At 39.7% G+C, this 13,896-nt stretch overlaps 1 protein-coding gene across 1 annotated transcript in view; it reads right to left on the reverse strand.

Moving 5' to 3' along the window:
* Positions 1-1,102: 1,102 nt before the first annotated feature.
* LOC144377770 (uncharacterized) overlaps positions 1,103-13,896 on the reverse strand; it is a 176,210-nt gene continuing 163,416 nt past the window's right edge. Inside the window, exons 5-7 of the mRNA XM_078049854.1 lie at positions 5,424-5,509; positions 3,999-4,078; positions 1,103-3,648 (exon numbers count right to left, since the gene is read on the reverse strand). Of these exons, the coding sequence (XP_077905980.1) occupies positions 3,631-3,648; positions 3,999-4,078; positions 5,424-5,509 (184 nt within the window). The 3' untranslated portion in view covers positions 1,103-3,630. The remainder of the gene's footprint in view (positions 3,649-3,998; positions 4,079-5,423; positions 5,510-13,896) is intronic.

Raw genomic sequence — 13,896 nt, forward strand, 5'->3', positions numbered from 1 at the left:
ACAGGTGACTTAGGAAAGAAAGGTGGCTGGCTGTTGGGTTCCTCTCTGATCTTAAGAATGGCCGGAATCATATAAAAGTTCTTGTTAACTCCTGTGTCAGTAAGAGATATCTGATTTTCTCTTAAAAGATCCTTAGTTTTTCTAGCAGGTGAAAGTGATCATTTTCTTGTTTGACAAAAAGCATAAATATTCAAATTTTTTACACAAGCATCTTGGTTTAGGAGACAAAATAATTAACTAGATATAAAACCAGGGAAAGACAGAATAGGGGAAGGACTTCTCCAGTTGAATCTTCCAAACTCCAGGGCAGGTTATATGCTATAGCTTTCATTTCAGCAAGACAAACCTGATCTGTTTATTTAGTTTATTTAAGTAATTAGTTGTAAAATTAGGTTGGGATTTTTTTAAACCCCCTGGTAGTTATTCTTTATGGGTCTAGGCCCTGAACAAAAATATTTCTCTAAGTTTTTTATTTGAGAATTGCTTTCTTCAGGTGAGCTCTGGCAAACACTATAGAAATGTATAAATCTGGAATGCTGGAAGTATAGAAAGGGAAGGAAATGACCTCAGTCTGGCAGGAGGTACAATGTTACTTTCTTTAAATAAAAGGCATCCTCTGTCCTGACTGACCCGATGCAGCCCAATTGAGCATGTCATTGTATTCTGTCACTTAACCCTGCCAGCCAGAGGAGGGAGCTGACATGGTACCTGAGGTTACAAAGAGCCTATGTGTCCCCACTCTGGTTTTTACATTCCTCCCAGGGCTTGAGGAGAGAACTGCTTTGTTGTTTTTCTCAAGTCTTGTCACAAATGGTCTTTGACAGAGACCCCCAGAAGGTCTGGTTGGCGCCAGAAGTGTTACACACCCATGGTGGTGGGAGGACGGAGGTAGCTCTCCAAAGGCACCCAGGACTGGTCTCTGGATCTAGCAGAAAAGAGCCATTTGTCAGGGGACAAGCAAAGGCCCATAGCTCAAATGGAAAGGGAAGTTCTGACAAGGAAGAAGCACAAGGCTTCAGAAAATATAATGAGTCATAAAAGCCTCTTGCAAACTCAGGCCATAGGCTCTGAAGGTTTCCATGACATTCTAGCTAGTCAAGTGGTAATGGGAGAACATTTCCCTAAGTCTTTTCCTTCAAAATTCCAAAAGGATCTTTTGTCACAATGCAAAGGACTGTCACCCCATGTTAGTATCATACCCGATGGAGGCCTTGTGTCTTTCCTATCAATGATTGTGGAGAGGGCATGACAATTGCATTTAGCTATATTACAACTAACATAATTTATTGTGCTGTTTTGATTAAGAATGAAATGTTAAATATGAACTTTAAACATACCCCATAATTATTAGAGCCCAAGTTCAGCATGATTCTTTTTTCCTGCACTTTTATTGATACATTATAGTTGTACATAATATCACATGATTCTTTTTTAACGTTGCAAGAGACTCTGCTATTTCCTGAACTCCTTGTTTTAATCCTAAAAGATCATTAAGAGAAACCCAACCTATACTTGTCTCTGATAAAATGTTTCAAGGAGCAGCTGTGTCACCATCAGCCTCCATAGCTCCTAGGCTTATACTACCTTGGCGTCACTGTCACATGGCAAAAACGACTGGAAGTCACATTCATCCAGGCCCAAGTATTCTTCAGAGAAACGCAGACAATTTTTCTCTTTACCAGGAAATGCTTCTCATTTGTATGAGTCTCTTTGTACAATTGGCGATTTCAAGAGAGGAAAACAATCTTCCAGCTACTTGGAAGGCTGAGGCAGGAGGACCACAAGTTCAAAGCCAGCCTCAGCAACTTAGTGAGACCCGGTGTCAAACAAAAAGGGCTGAGAATGTAATTCAGTGGTAGAGCACAACACATGTAAGGCCCTGGGTTCAATTCCCAGTACCAGAAAAAGAAAAAAGTATATATACAAGGAAGGAGTGGTAATTAGAAAAGCCTCTAAAGAGAGTCTGTACATTTGACAAAAGGAAATAATATTTGACAGTGAAGATGATTAATGGAGCCATGGAACAGAGGCCATTGAAATTCATTTCTTCTCTTTTCTCTTGAGAATTAGTAATGAGGCCAGCAATTTCCTCCAGCTCCTAAAAGAGTGAAATTTTACTGTGTCAATCATTGACTTCTCTCCTAGGAAAAGCAAAAATAGAACACATTTATTCAAATTCTTGTTACAAATACACTATTAATTCTAGATGGGAATTCAGAAGTGGATAGTGCATATCTTTTGGTACAATAGCCAAGTCGTGAAAGCAGAATCAGTATGTGCATAAATCAACTTTCGCTCATTCCCAAAATCTTATGTAATATTCAACCTAGTGGAATTTAATTCAAAGGGAAGGATGCAGAGATTATATTCCTGCATCCATAGGAATGAATTATGAGATACAGTGGTTGGAATGTGCGTTAAGACATGGGTAGAATTTTGAGTTAGAGATGATGATGAGGGAAGTTATAGAAATGAGGAACACAATGGTCTTTAAACAAAGATTCAAGGTGTAAAAGGATGAGGAGTGTTTGATCCTGGGTATAAAATAGGTGTGGAGTGGAGTAGAGTGTGAGAATGTATTGTGGAAGACCTTGAGTGTCTCGGAAGCAATAGGAAAGTACCAAAAGTCTGAAAATTGGAGAGTGATATTTTTTTGATCATTTTGGCATCTGTGGTTTGGTTTGAGGAAGGAAAGGCAACAATCAGAGATCTAATGTGAGGACTTCTGAAACAATTTTAGTAAGAAGAGATGAAGATTTAAATTATGATGGTAATGATGGAAATAAAAAGAAAGGGGATGGGTCTAGGTGGTTTTAGAATAAAACTATGTAATTGTCTGTTCTGATCTACATCTTTCTTCATCTCTCTTCCTCTAAAAGCAACTCTATAGATAGGAAAACTAAGGGAGTCATTGATGACATTATTCACAAAGAATATGGAAAGAGAAGTGGAAGAAGATGGTCTCAACAGAAAAACATTAATTACTGGTTTCCAACTGGAGCAACCGTGTGAAAACCAAGTCAGGTAGCAGGAAGCTCTTCATGTTGGCTCACTGTTCCTCCAGAGGTGCCTATCTACTGCTATTATGAAGAACATAAAGCAAGTGTCCTGTATATATTAAAAGAATAGCCAAGTATGTTTTTATAAATTCCCAAAATATGGTTTTTGGAAACTATATGGGGAAACTATGTACAAAGCACTAAACATACAGAGTTACTTACCTCTTTCTCCTTTTTGTTGTTGCAGGAAAAATGATTCAAGTCATTATTTCTCTCCATTGTGCTCTTACCACTAAGGGTATTTGGAATAATTTTAGACAAAATGGAGATCACTTGTTTATTTTATTGTATTCATACATATTTTCTTTTTTATCAAACTACCCTGACCTCATGTTTATAGTAAAATGAATGTTTTCTTTGTAGACCAGTCTGTGTAAGTGAAAAGTTGAATCAATTTAAAGAAAAATATCAGATATATAGAAGTAGGAGAACATGACAGAAATCATTAAGTGGTTTACAAACGACTAAAGTTTGGACAGCACCAATTTGGAATAAGGTAACTGACTTTATTATCCACAAAAATTTTATTTAGCTTTACTGTACCAACCTGTGTGTTTTAATCAGCTTTCCATTACTGTGACCAAATGACCTGACAAGAACAATTTGAGGAAGAAAAGTTTATTTGGGGGCTCATGGTTTCAGAGCTCTTGGTTCGCAGATGGACCAACTCTATTCTTCAGGACCCAAGATGAGGCAGAACATCATGATGCAAAAGTGTGACAGAGGAAAGTAGCTCAGGACATCATAACACAGAAGCAAAGAGAGAGCACCACTCTTCAGCTCACCCCAAGTGACCCACCTCCTTTAACCACAGCCTATATGCCTGCAGTGACCACTCAATTAATCCATTTTATATTGATTACCAAGAAACAAGAAGAATGAGGAGAAGGAAGAGGAGAAGCAGGAAGAGAAGGCGAAGTAAAAACAAACAAACCATACCATTTTACCATTGATTGTCCCCCCTCTTCCCGTCATAGAACATAAAGTGTCTCTCCAGTTCATCACTATAGTCTCAGCACCTAGAATAGTGTGGCTGTGTGAGGAGTACTTATAAATATTTATTGAATGACATTACTATTAATGAATGAATAAAAGGGGGTAATTCTAAAGGAATTTTGAAAATTGAATATAGAATTTATCGAACGTTTGCTAAGTACTAAGTAGAGAGAGATTCTAGATCCAAATCCTCCTCCTATCCCTCTGTCCCCTATACAAAAAATTTGCCCTAAGTGGGTGGAGACAAAAGCATAAGGAATTAGCATTTGCTATTTTTTAGTTGTTTTTTGACTGAAAGTTCTTCAGTGGATAATTTTAGAATGTTAACTACAGGAGGAGAACAAAGAAAACACCAGAGGAACTCAGGAAAGCTTAGTAAGAAAAAAGGGAAAGCACTGGAGGTGGGTCCCTGGGTTGGCAGTCTGTCTTACATGCTGAAGTCCCATGACCAATGCCAACAAAGCCACAAAGGCCACATCTCTGCTGAGTGTCTGGTGCCAGCTTATCCATGGGCAAGAGGATGGGATGCAAGCCTTTACTGCATTCTATTCCCTTCCTGTCTCCAACTGGGCTCTTTGTGTGTGTGTGTGTGTGTGTGTGTGTGTGTGTGTGTGTGTGTGTGTGTGTGTTTATTTCTTTTCCTTGGCTCCAGAGTAAAATCGGTCCACTCCTGGTACTTGGCAACCTAGAACACTTCCTCCCACTAACGACAAACCTGTCTGCAAAACAGAACAACATCTTTGAGATGGGGTGTTTATCTGGGCAGCACGCAGCTTCTGCAGCCCACAGGGACCCCTCCTTCAAAGGCATTGCTGAAAAGGCTCACCTGATGAAAGCCTGGACTGTGTATGCCTGACTTGATTTACGGACAACGGCCCGCTCATTAGGCACACTGGCCTGAGGAATCCAGTCTGCTATGGGGACAAATGTTTTTGTAGCTTCGTGGTGCCCACAGGGCTATGTGCAACTTGGGGACTGGAGTACAAAGCAGGCAGTGATAAGGGGTTCTGGAATCCCATGCCTGGCTCTGGGAATGCTAACTGCCCAGGAGATTGATATCTAGGGTGCAGAGGCTAAAAAAATTAGATTAATTTAGCTCAGCTGTGCTCACTGAAAGATTGGGTTACAGCCTGTGCTGAGACACTAGTGATCAGACCTCAGAGGTCAGGGGGCAGGTCTCAAGCTGGAAGGAGGGGAGTAAGATGGATTGCCTCTCAGTATGCCTGCTCCTGAGAAAATGATAGCCTCCAGAGGCAGCCCTGCAGTGCGGATAATCCTGCAGAACAACAGCAAGAAAGCCAGTTTTGTGTTCCTGGGGATGTGGCATTGGAAATCGGGGGCACTATCCCCTAATCCTGGGGAAGTCACCTGGGACAAGCTGCTTTAAAACATTCCCAGCCTTGGTCTCTTCTTCCATGACATTAGACGAAACAATAACAAATATTTCAGGTAATCTGAAAAAGAAATAGATTCCTCTTTGAATTCCAGAACTTTGTTACATTGATTTTTATTTTGTCACCCAAATTCATCTTTTTAGAAAATCTCTTCACCTGAAGGATTACCCACAAAATTTATCATACTCCAGTTGGAAAGTCCAATAGACTTCAAGTGGAAAGTCCAGTAGACTTCAAATTCCTCATCACATGGGAGAAAGAAAACATTTTTTCCATTGGAAGTCCGTTGCTCTGTGTTTATTTTTAAGGCAACAGAACTTAAGTATCTTCCAGTAAATTTTAATATCTTTTCACTTTTCTTCATAAGGTTCTTATAAAAGTTACCATTTTCTGAACACTTTCTATGTGCCAGGCATTATGCTTATGCTTTATATAATGAGGCCAATCATTGATCAAATTTACACAATTCATTCAAAAGTAATTATTAATGATGTTATTTCTTTAATCAAAAATGTCCTCTTTTGGGTATGAAAAAAATGTTCAATATCTCTACCAATTAGAGAAATGCAAACCAAAACTACTTTAAGATTTCATCTTGTCCAGTCAGAATGGCAATTATCAGAAATATAAGCAACAATAAATGTTGGCGAGGATGTGGTGGAAAATGTACACTGATTCATTGCTGGTGAGACTGTTAATTTGTGTAACCATTATGGAAAGCATTATGGAGATTTCTCAGAAAACTTGGGATGGAACCACCATTCAACCTAGCCATCCCACTCCTTGGCTTATACCCAAAGGACTTAAAATCAGCATTTGACGCTGACACAGCCACATCAATATTTATAGCAGCTCAACTCACAATACCTAAACTATGGAACCAATATAAGTACCCTTCAACAGATGAATGGATTTAAAAAATTTGATATATATATATATATATGTATGTATATATATACACACACACACACACACAAACACACACACACAATGGAATATTACTCAGCCTTAAAGAAAGATGAAATTATGGCATTTTTCAGTAAATGGATGGAGCTGAACAATATCATACTAAACAAAGTAAGCCAATCCCACAAAACCAAATGTCAAATGTTTTCTCTGATATGTGGATACTAACTTACATTAAGGGGGTGGGCTAGGGAAGAATAAAGGTACTTTGGATTAAGCAGAAGGGAGTGAAGGGAGGGGAGGGAGTATGAGGGTAGGAAAAGCAGTAGAATGAATCAGACACTGTTACTCTGTGTGCACATATAACTACATGACTGGTGTGAATCTACATCATGTACAACCAGAAAAAGGAGAAGTTATACTTCATTTATGTATGATGTATCAAAATGTATTCAGCTAATTCAACTGTCATGTATAACTAATGAGAACAAATTTTTAAAAAACTAAAAAAAAAGGTTCTGGTTTGGGTAATAATTTTTAAGACATACACAATTAATTCAATGATATAAGCATTTGTATGTTGTTAGATAAGTGCTTACCCAGTGTGATAGAGCAAACTCTGATAAAGTCCTGCCTATGGAATTGAGTGTTAAAAATAGAAGAAGCAAAGCCTAGATAAGTAAAAGCCCACTCCTCATAAGCTTCTTATTTAGATTGTGAAGGCCATTTTGGAAGTAGATTGAAGCTGGCACAAAAAGGTATCATGGGCCTTTAAACTGAGAATTATATCCCAAGGAAGGCAGGCTTTAGAGATAGTGCCATGCTGCTTCATGGAGTAAAGGCTAATGTAGAAACTGAAGACTAGGTTCTCAGCCCCCACTCTGTCATGGACTAGTCCCAAGACACAAGGGAAATTATTTGTTCCAGAAAATTCCTCATTTATAAAACATAGGCATTGAATTAGGTAATGAGCAAGACATTTCAATGAAAATTATAAAGCCTTAAACCTATGAAGAAAATTCTACATCTCAGAAAAGTTGTGACATTTCCAAAGCCATGAATCTACTAGTGAAGGGAAGAGTCAATCCTTGTCTCCAAGTCACCAAATTAGTGCACATTCTGTCACACACGCCACATTGCAAGGACTAGGAAAAATCAGGTCCTTAATGGAATCCAAAGTGAAATCAAGGAATAGCCACAAACCACTATTTAAACATAGCTACAGATCAAACATTTTCAGAGGGCAAAATTAACATTCTTGGATCGAGTTCAGAGACAAGCAAACAGAGTGCGACCAGAACTGCTTCAATGTAGAAATTTATGAGACGATGGTCTATGGGTAATGGGAGGTGCATTACCTCTCACAGAACTGGACTCTCCTTTAAATGGCCCTACATTCAGCCAGCACAGACATATAAGCAGGAAAACTTCTGCAAAAGGACCACTAGTGATAGCAGAAAGAAGCCATTATTAACTTCAAATGCTGCTTGGTGAAGTGGTGAGGCTGAAACCAGACCCCAAAACAGGGCGGGAATTACACAAAGGAGGAGGGAGGCTGGAGTAAGAGACAGCATGGTGCTGGGACTGTGGCAACTATGAAGAAGAATCTATACTCAGTTGTTGTCATTTGTAGCCACGTCAGAACGCATGGACAGTGGGGTTGAATCTTACCATGTTTCAAGAAAAGACAGAAACTAGGATTTTTATGAATTCACTCACTTTTGTAAATGCCTATTATAGAGTAAGATACTGTTCAGGACCTAAGAAACATGGGTTATTGGGCAACATTTTGTAACTTTTGTTCATAAAGGTGAAGAAAAGGTAGGCGCCGAGAGCAAGGATTGAGAGATCCAGGGTGGGAAAGGAGGGAGTATGGACAATTACAGGAAAAATAGTAGAACCAAAGCCTAAGTGGGTTTCCCTCATGTCCACAGTAGCAAACGTAGACGTGAACTCATGTCCAACTTTAGTCACCTTTGTAATTAAGAAGTCAGGCCTATAAATAAAGCCAGTCAGAAAAGCCAAGAGGTGGAAGTGAGTAAAACAATAGAAAAAAAACCACATTGCTAACTCTCAAAATGGTGCATGTGTCTGTGGAGATAAGCCTCACACCAAGTGCAAGAGGAGATGGCAGTTGCCCCAAGACCAGCTGAAGAATCACTGAACAGAGGTAAATGTTGCTATTATGGCTTTGGGTAATGCCCCCAAAGAAACAAAACCAAAGTCCGATGCTGCCATTTGTGTGAACATATAAATATTGCTTGCAACCAATACTATAGTTGCATTTTCTTTTTGCTCATTTCCCCCTACCTCTATGTTGATCATTGTTTTTTTATTGGTCTGTTACTAACTTATCCCCAAACCTCCAAGAGAACTAAGAACTCTTTCTCTGTGACAGTTACTCTTCAGGCCTGCTGAGCAGCTGTGATTCTTGCTCCCTTCACCATCAGGCTGGGAATGTTCTTTGCTTACCTTGGGCCTCCCGGATCACTTATCTGTCTTTTCTGCTTTAACTCTACATATTGGTAGAGTAGATCCCCTCTCCCTTCCTCAGGAAAGGTGTGGATTTCTCTCATCAGAAATTCATTCATTTTTTTTCTTATATTCAATTAACAGTGTGGCTTGGTATGCAAATGGTTTTTGCTCAAGATTATAAAGACTTCACTGTTTGTTAGTTTCCAGAGCTGCTTGGCTCATTCTGTGCCATTCTGATCCTGACCCTTTGTACATAATAGGCTTTTACTCTGAATAAATATATACATTATCTTTACAACAATGTTCCAAAATTTCTGATTCACAGAAGCTGGTCCAGATCATCAAGTTTAGTTCAATTTTGAAGACCGGCAAAAATAGTCAATTTTGTCACTTGGTACAGTACAAATTTCAGTACCAAAAAAAAGGAGAAAGGACTTACAAAACAAAGACTTCCATGTTAGCCTCAGTTCCTTCTATGCCCCTAGTCTATAATGGAAACTAATCCAGAACATGGTCATCCCTACAAACTGTACAGAATGAGGGACATGCAAGGCTTGGGACTCCTGTAGGATTTAAGCTGGGTGGCATTGGGCACAAGAGATCCTTGCATGTGCACTCATGAGGGATCCCAGGACTCACTGAATGTTCAGAACAATAAATGAGAAAAAAAGACCAGTAGGATTGATAACACAAAGGGATACAACATGGCGGTGGGCGGAGAGGCAGCGCTTTCAGTACCCCCTCAGTGATGGGGTCAGAGAGACGCATAGATACGCTTAGATTCTACCTGCAGAGAATCTCCTAGCAAAATTCCACTGAAGAGAGACCAGCCGGGAGTTACTAGGATTTTTGGAAGTGACAGTTTGCCCCAGACGAGTGAATCCCTGCCACGAGACACAGAGGTCCAGACCTGCCAGCCACTGTCCGTGCACCACGGCGCGGCCGCCTGCCCGTAGCCACCGTGACTGGGTGGCTAGCCTCCAAGACGCAGCTTGGCAGGAAGAGGTCTTTAGCCAAGCCTTCATGAAATAGCGAGCTGGGAGCTGAGGCCAACCTGGGACAGACCAGTCCCACCCCTCCATTCGGACACTCTGGCAAGGAGCCTGGGGCCCGCCATAGCAGAGAGGTGACTTCACTGGAGTTTTGCAGACGGAGTTGCTTCCCAGTGGAATCCACTTTAGCAGGTGTGTGACTCCCACCCCATCCAGATACAAGCAGCCAGGAAACCTCAGGGATCTCTCCGGGCGCGTGTCTGTAGGGAAGCAGAGGGGATTCCCGACCCCCAACTCCCCATATCTCCAGAGGCTACTCCCAAGGTCTGGGCCGCCAGGTTACCACAGCACTGGGGCTTAAATGGGACGCGCAGTGGGGTTGCAAGTGTAACTAGATCTTTGGGGAACCGCTTCCGGTGAACAGGACCTGGCTGGCTGGCTGACAGGAGGAAGGGGGGGAGGGGCCGGAGAAGTGAAACGGCTCTGGACTGATAAGATTGAGAGACTCCCAGGAGCCGCCTTACAGGGATTGGTATCGGCACGTAGAGGGCAGAAGCTCGGCTCGGAGGGCACAGCGCCGCCTACTGGAAGAGAAGAAAATGGATCTCTAAGACTTCAATTTTTCTTTCTTGGGCTACGGGCGTTCTATTAAGGAATTTGGAGCCCGACCCCACAATATGTAGATGGTAGCCAACTTTTCCTTCTGTCAGACGCAGTGTCTCTGATTTGATATCAAGCTCCTTGATTCATTTTGAGTTAACTTTTGTGCATGGCGAGAGAAAGGGATTCAATTTCATTTGTTGCATATGGATTTCCAATTTTCCCAACACCATTTGTTGAAGATTGCTATCCTTCCTCCATTGCATGTTTTTAAGCCCCTTTATCAAATATAAGAAAGTTGTAATTTTGTGGATTGGTTTCTGTGTCCTCTATTCTGTACCATTGGTCCACCTGCCTGTTTTGGTACCAGTACCACGCTGTTTTTGTTACTATTGCTCTGTAGTACAGTTTGAAATCTGGTATCACTATACCTCCAGATTCACACTTCCTGCTTAGAATTGCTTTTGCTATTCTGGGTCTTTTGTTTTTCCATATGAATTTCATGATTGCTTTATCTATTTCTACAAGAAATGCCGTTGGGATTTTGATTGGCATCGCATTAAACCTGTAGAGAACTTTGGGTAATATCGCCATTTTGATGATGTTAGTTCTGCCTATCCATGAACAGAGTACATTTTTCCATCTTCTGAGATCCTCTTCTATCTCTCTCTTTAGGGTTCTGTAGTTTTCATTGTATAAATCTTTCACCTCTTTTGTTAGGTTGATTCCCAAATATTTTATTTTATTTTTTTTTGAGGATATTGTGAATGGAGTGGTTTTCCTCATTTCCATTTCAGAAAAAAAAATTTCTTTCTTTTTTTTCTTCTCTCTCTGTTCTTTTCTCCCCTTTTCCTTCTTTCTTTCTTTTCCATTTCAAGTTTTATTGTTCTTTTCATTCTCCTCTAATCTATCTATCTCTCTCTCCTTCTTTCTTTTTAAGAGCACCTTCATTCCCCTAACCCCCAACTTTCAACCCAAGCATTACGTCTTCCATTACATGTAATTGTCTAAATGCAAATAGGTGAATGTCTCGAGGCTGTCTATAGGGCTCCTAAGCACCTAACTAGTACCAACACCCTGATCCAATCACCTGTTAGTATCCACCTTCAGTAGAGCAATCTTCTAAAGTAGCCAAGACATACTAACCCTCGTACCATCATAGCACCCTAAACATAAAGTCCTAAGAACAAACAACAAATCACTATATGCATACAGAACCCGGAAGCCTTTTATGAATTGAATGAATCAGCTTTAAAGTACAATAAAGCCCAACATTTCTAGGCATAATCTCCCACCACAAAGAGAGACAACAGAGATATACAAAACCAAAACAAATTTATAGGAGAAAGCAGTTACACAGCAGTCAAACAGAGCTGGAAAGTAACGTGAAAAACATGAAAAAACAAGGGAAAAAAGGATTACAAACAAGCAGGACAACTTAAATCTACAGGAGGACCTAGAAGCATCAGAAACATGGACAGGGAAAGAATTCAAGGCATTCCTAACTCAGATGGAATGGAATATTAGAGACGACATGAGACAGCAAGTCCAAGCAATGAAAGCATATGGATTTCCAATTTTCCCAGCACCATTTGTTGGAAATCCATATGCAACAAAATGAAATTGAATCCCTTTCTCTCGCCAGCCACAAAAGTTAACTCAAAATGGATCAAGGAGCTAGATATCAAATCAGAGACACTGCGTCTGATAGAAGAAAAAGTTGGCTACCATCTACATATTGTGGGGTCGGGCTCCAAATTCCTTAATAGGACGCTCATAGCCCAAGAGTTAATAACAAGAATAAACAAATGGGACCTACTTAAACTAAAAAGTTTTTTCTCAGCAAGAGAAACAGTAAAAGAGGTAAATAGAGAGTCTACATCCTGGGAACAAAGTTTTACCCCTCATACCTCAGATAGAGCCCTAATATCCAGAATGTACAAAGAACTCAAAAAATTAAACAATAAGATAACAAATAACCCCAATGAAAGCATATTTTGAAAACGAATTAAACAAACAAATTCAAACTACAAAGAACGAGCTTTACCAAGAGATAGAGATTAAAAAAAAACAAAACAGTAATCCTAGAAATGCAGGAAACCATAAACCAAATTAAAAACCCTAACGAGAATATTACAAATAGACTAGATCAAGTAGAAGTCAGAACATCAGATAATGAAGACAAAGTTTATCAACTTGAAAAGAATGTAGTCAACACAGAAAGGATGCTTAAATCTCATGAGCAGTCTATCCAAGAGATATGGGATGGCATGAAAAAACCAAACTTGAGAGTCATTGGGATAGAAGAAGGTATAGAGGTTCAAACCAAAGGAATGGACAACCTATTAAATGAAATAATCCTAGAAAACTTCCCAGAGATGAAAGATGGAATGGATTTCCAAATCCTGGAAGCCTACAGGACCCCAAACATTCAAAACCGTAATAGACCAACTCCAAGACACATAATTATGAAGATAGCCAACATACAGAACAAGGAGAGAATATTAAAAGCTACGAGAGAAAGGAGGCAGATTACATTCAGGGCTAAACCAATTAGGTTAACGACTGATTTTTCATCACAGACTTTGAAAGCGAGAAGATCCTGGAACAACGTATTTCAAATGCTGAAAAATAATGGATTCCAACCAAGAATGCTGTATCCAGCAAAATTAAGCTTCAGATTTGACAATGAAATTAAAATATTTCACGATAAACAAAAGCTAAAAGAATTCGCAGCCAGAAAACCAGCACTGCAAAGCATTTTGAGCAAAATACTACAAGAAGAGGAATTGAAAAATAGCGTCCAAAACTAACAGTGGGAGGTATCTCAGTAAAGGGAGAGAAAAATAACCAAAGAGGAAAAACTAGCCAAACTAAAATAAATAAATAAATAAACATGACTGGAAGTACAAACCATATTTCAATTGTAAACCTAAATGTTAATGGCTTAAATTCACCAATCAAGAGACATAGGCTAGTAACCTGGATTAAAAAAACAAATCCAACAATATACTGCCTTCAGGAGACTTATATGATAGGAAAAGACATACACAGGCTGAAGGTGAAAGGTTGGGAAAAATCATACCACTCACATGGCCCTCGAAAGCAAGCAGGAGTGGCCATACTCATATCAAATAAAATAAACTTCAAACCTAAGTTAATCAAAAGGGATAAAGAAGGACACTATATACTGTTAAAAGGAACCATCCACCACCCAGACATAACAATTATCAATTTGTATGCACCAAACAATGGTGCTCAACGTTCATAAAACAAACTCTCCTCAAGTTCAAGAGTCAAATAGACCACAACACAATAATTATGGGTGACTTCAACACACCGCTCTCGCCATTAGACAGATCCTCTAGATAAAAGCTGAATAAAGAAACTATAGAACTCAATAATGCAATCAATAACCTAGACTTAACCGACATATATAGAATATATCAACCATCATCAAGTGGATACACGTTC

Source organism: Ictidomys tridecemlineatus, chromosome 5 (assembly GCF_052094955.1).
Source record: "Ictidomys tridecemlineatus isolate mIctTri1 chromosome 5, mIctTri1.hap1, whole genome shotgun sequence".
In the NCBI taxonomy this organism is placed as follows: Eukaryota; Metazoa; Chordata; class Mammalia; order Rodentia; family Sciuridae; genus Ictidomys; species Ictidomys tridecemlineatus.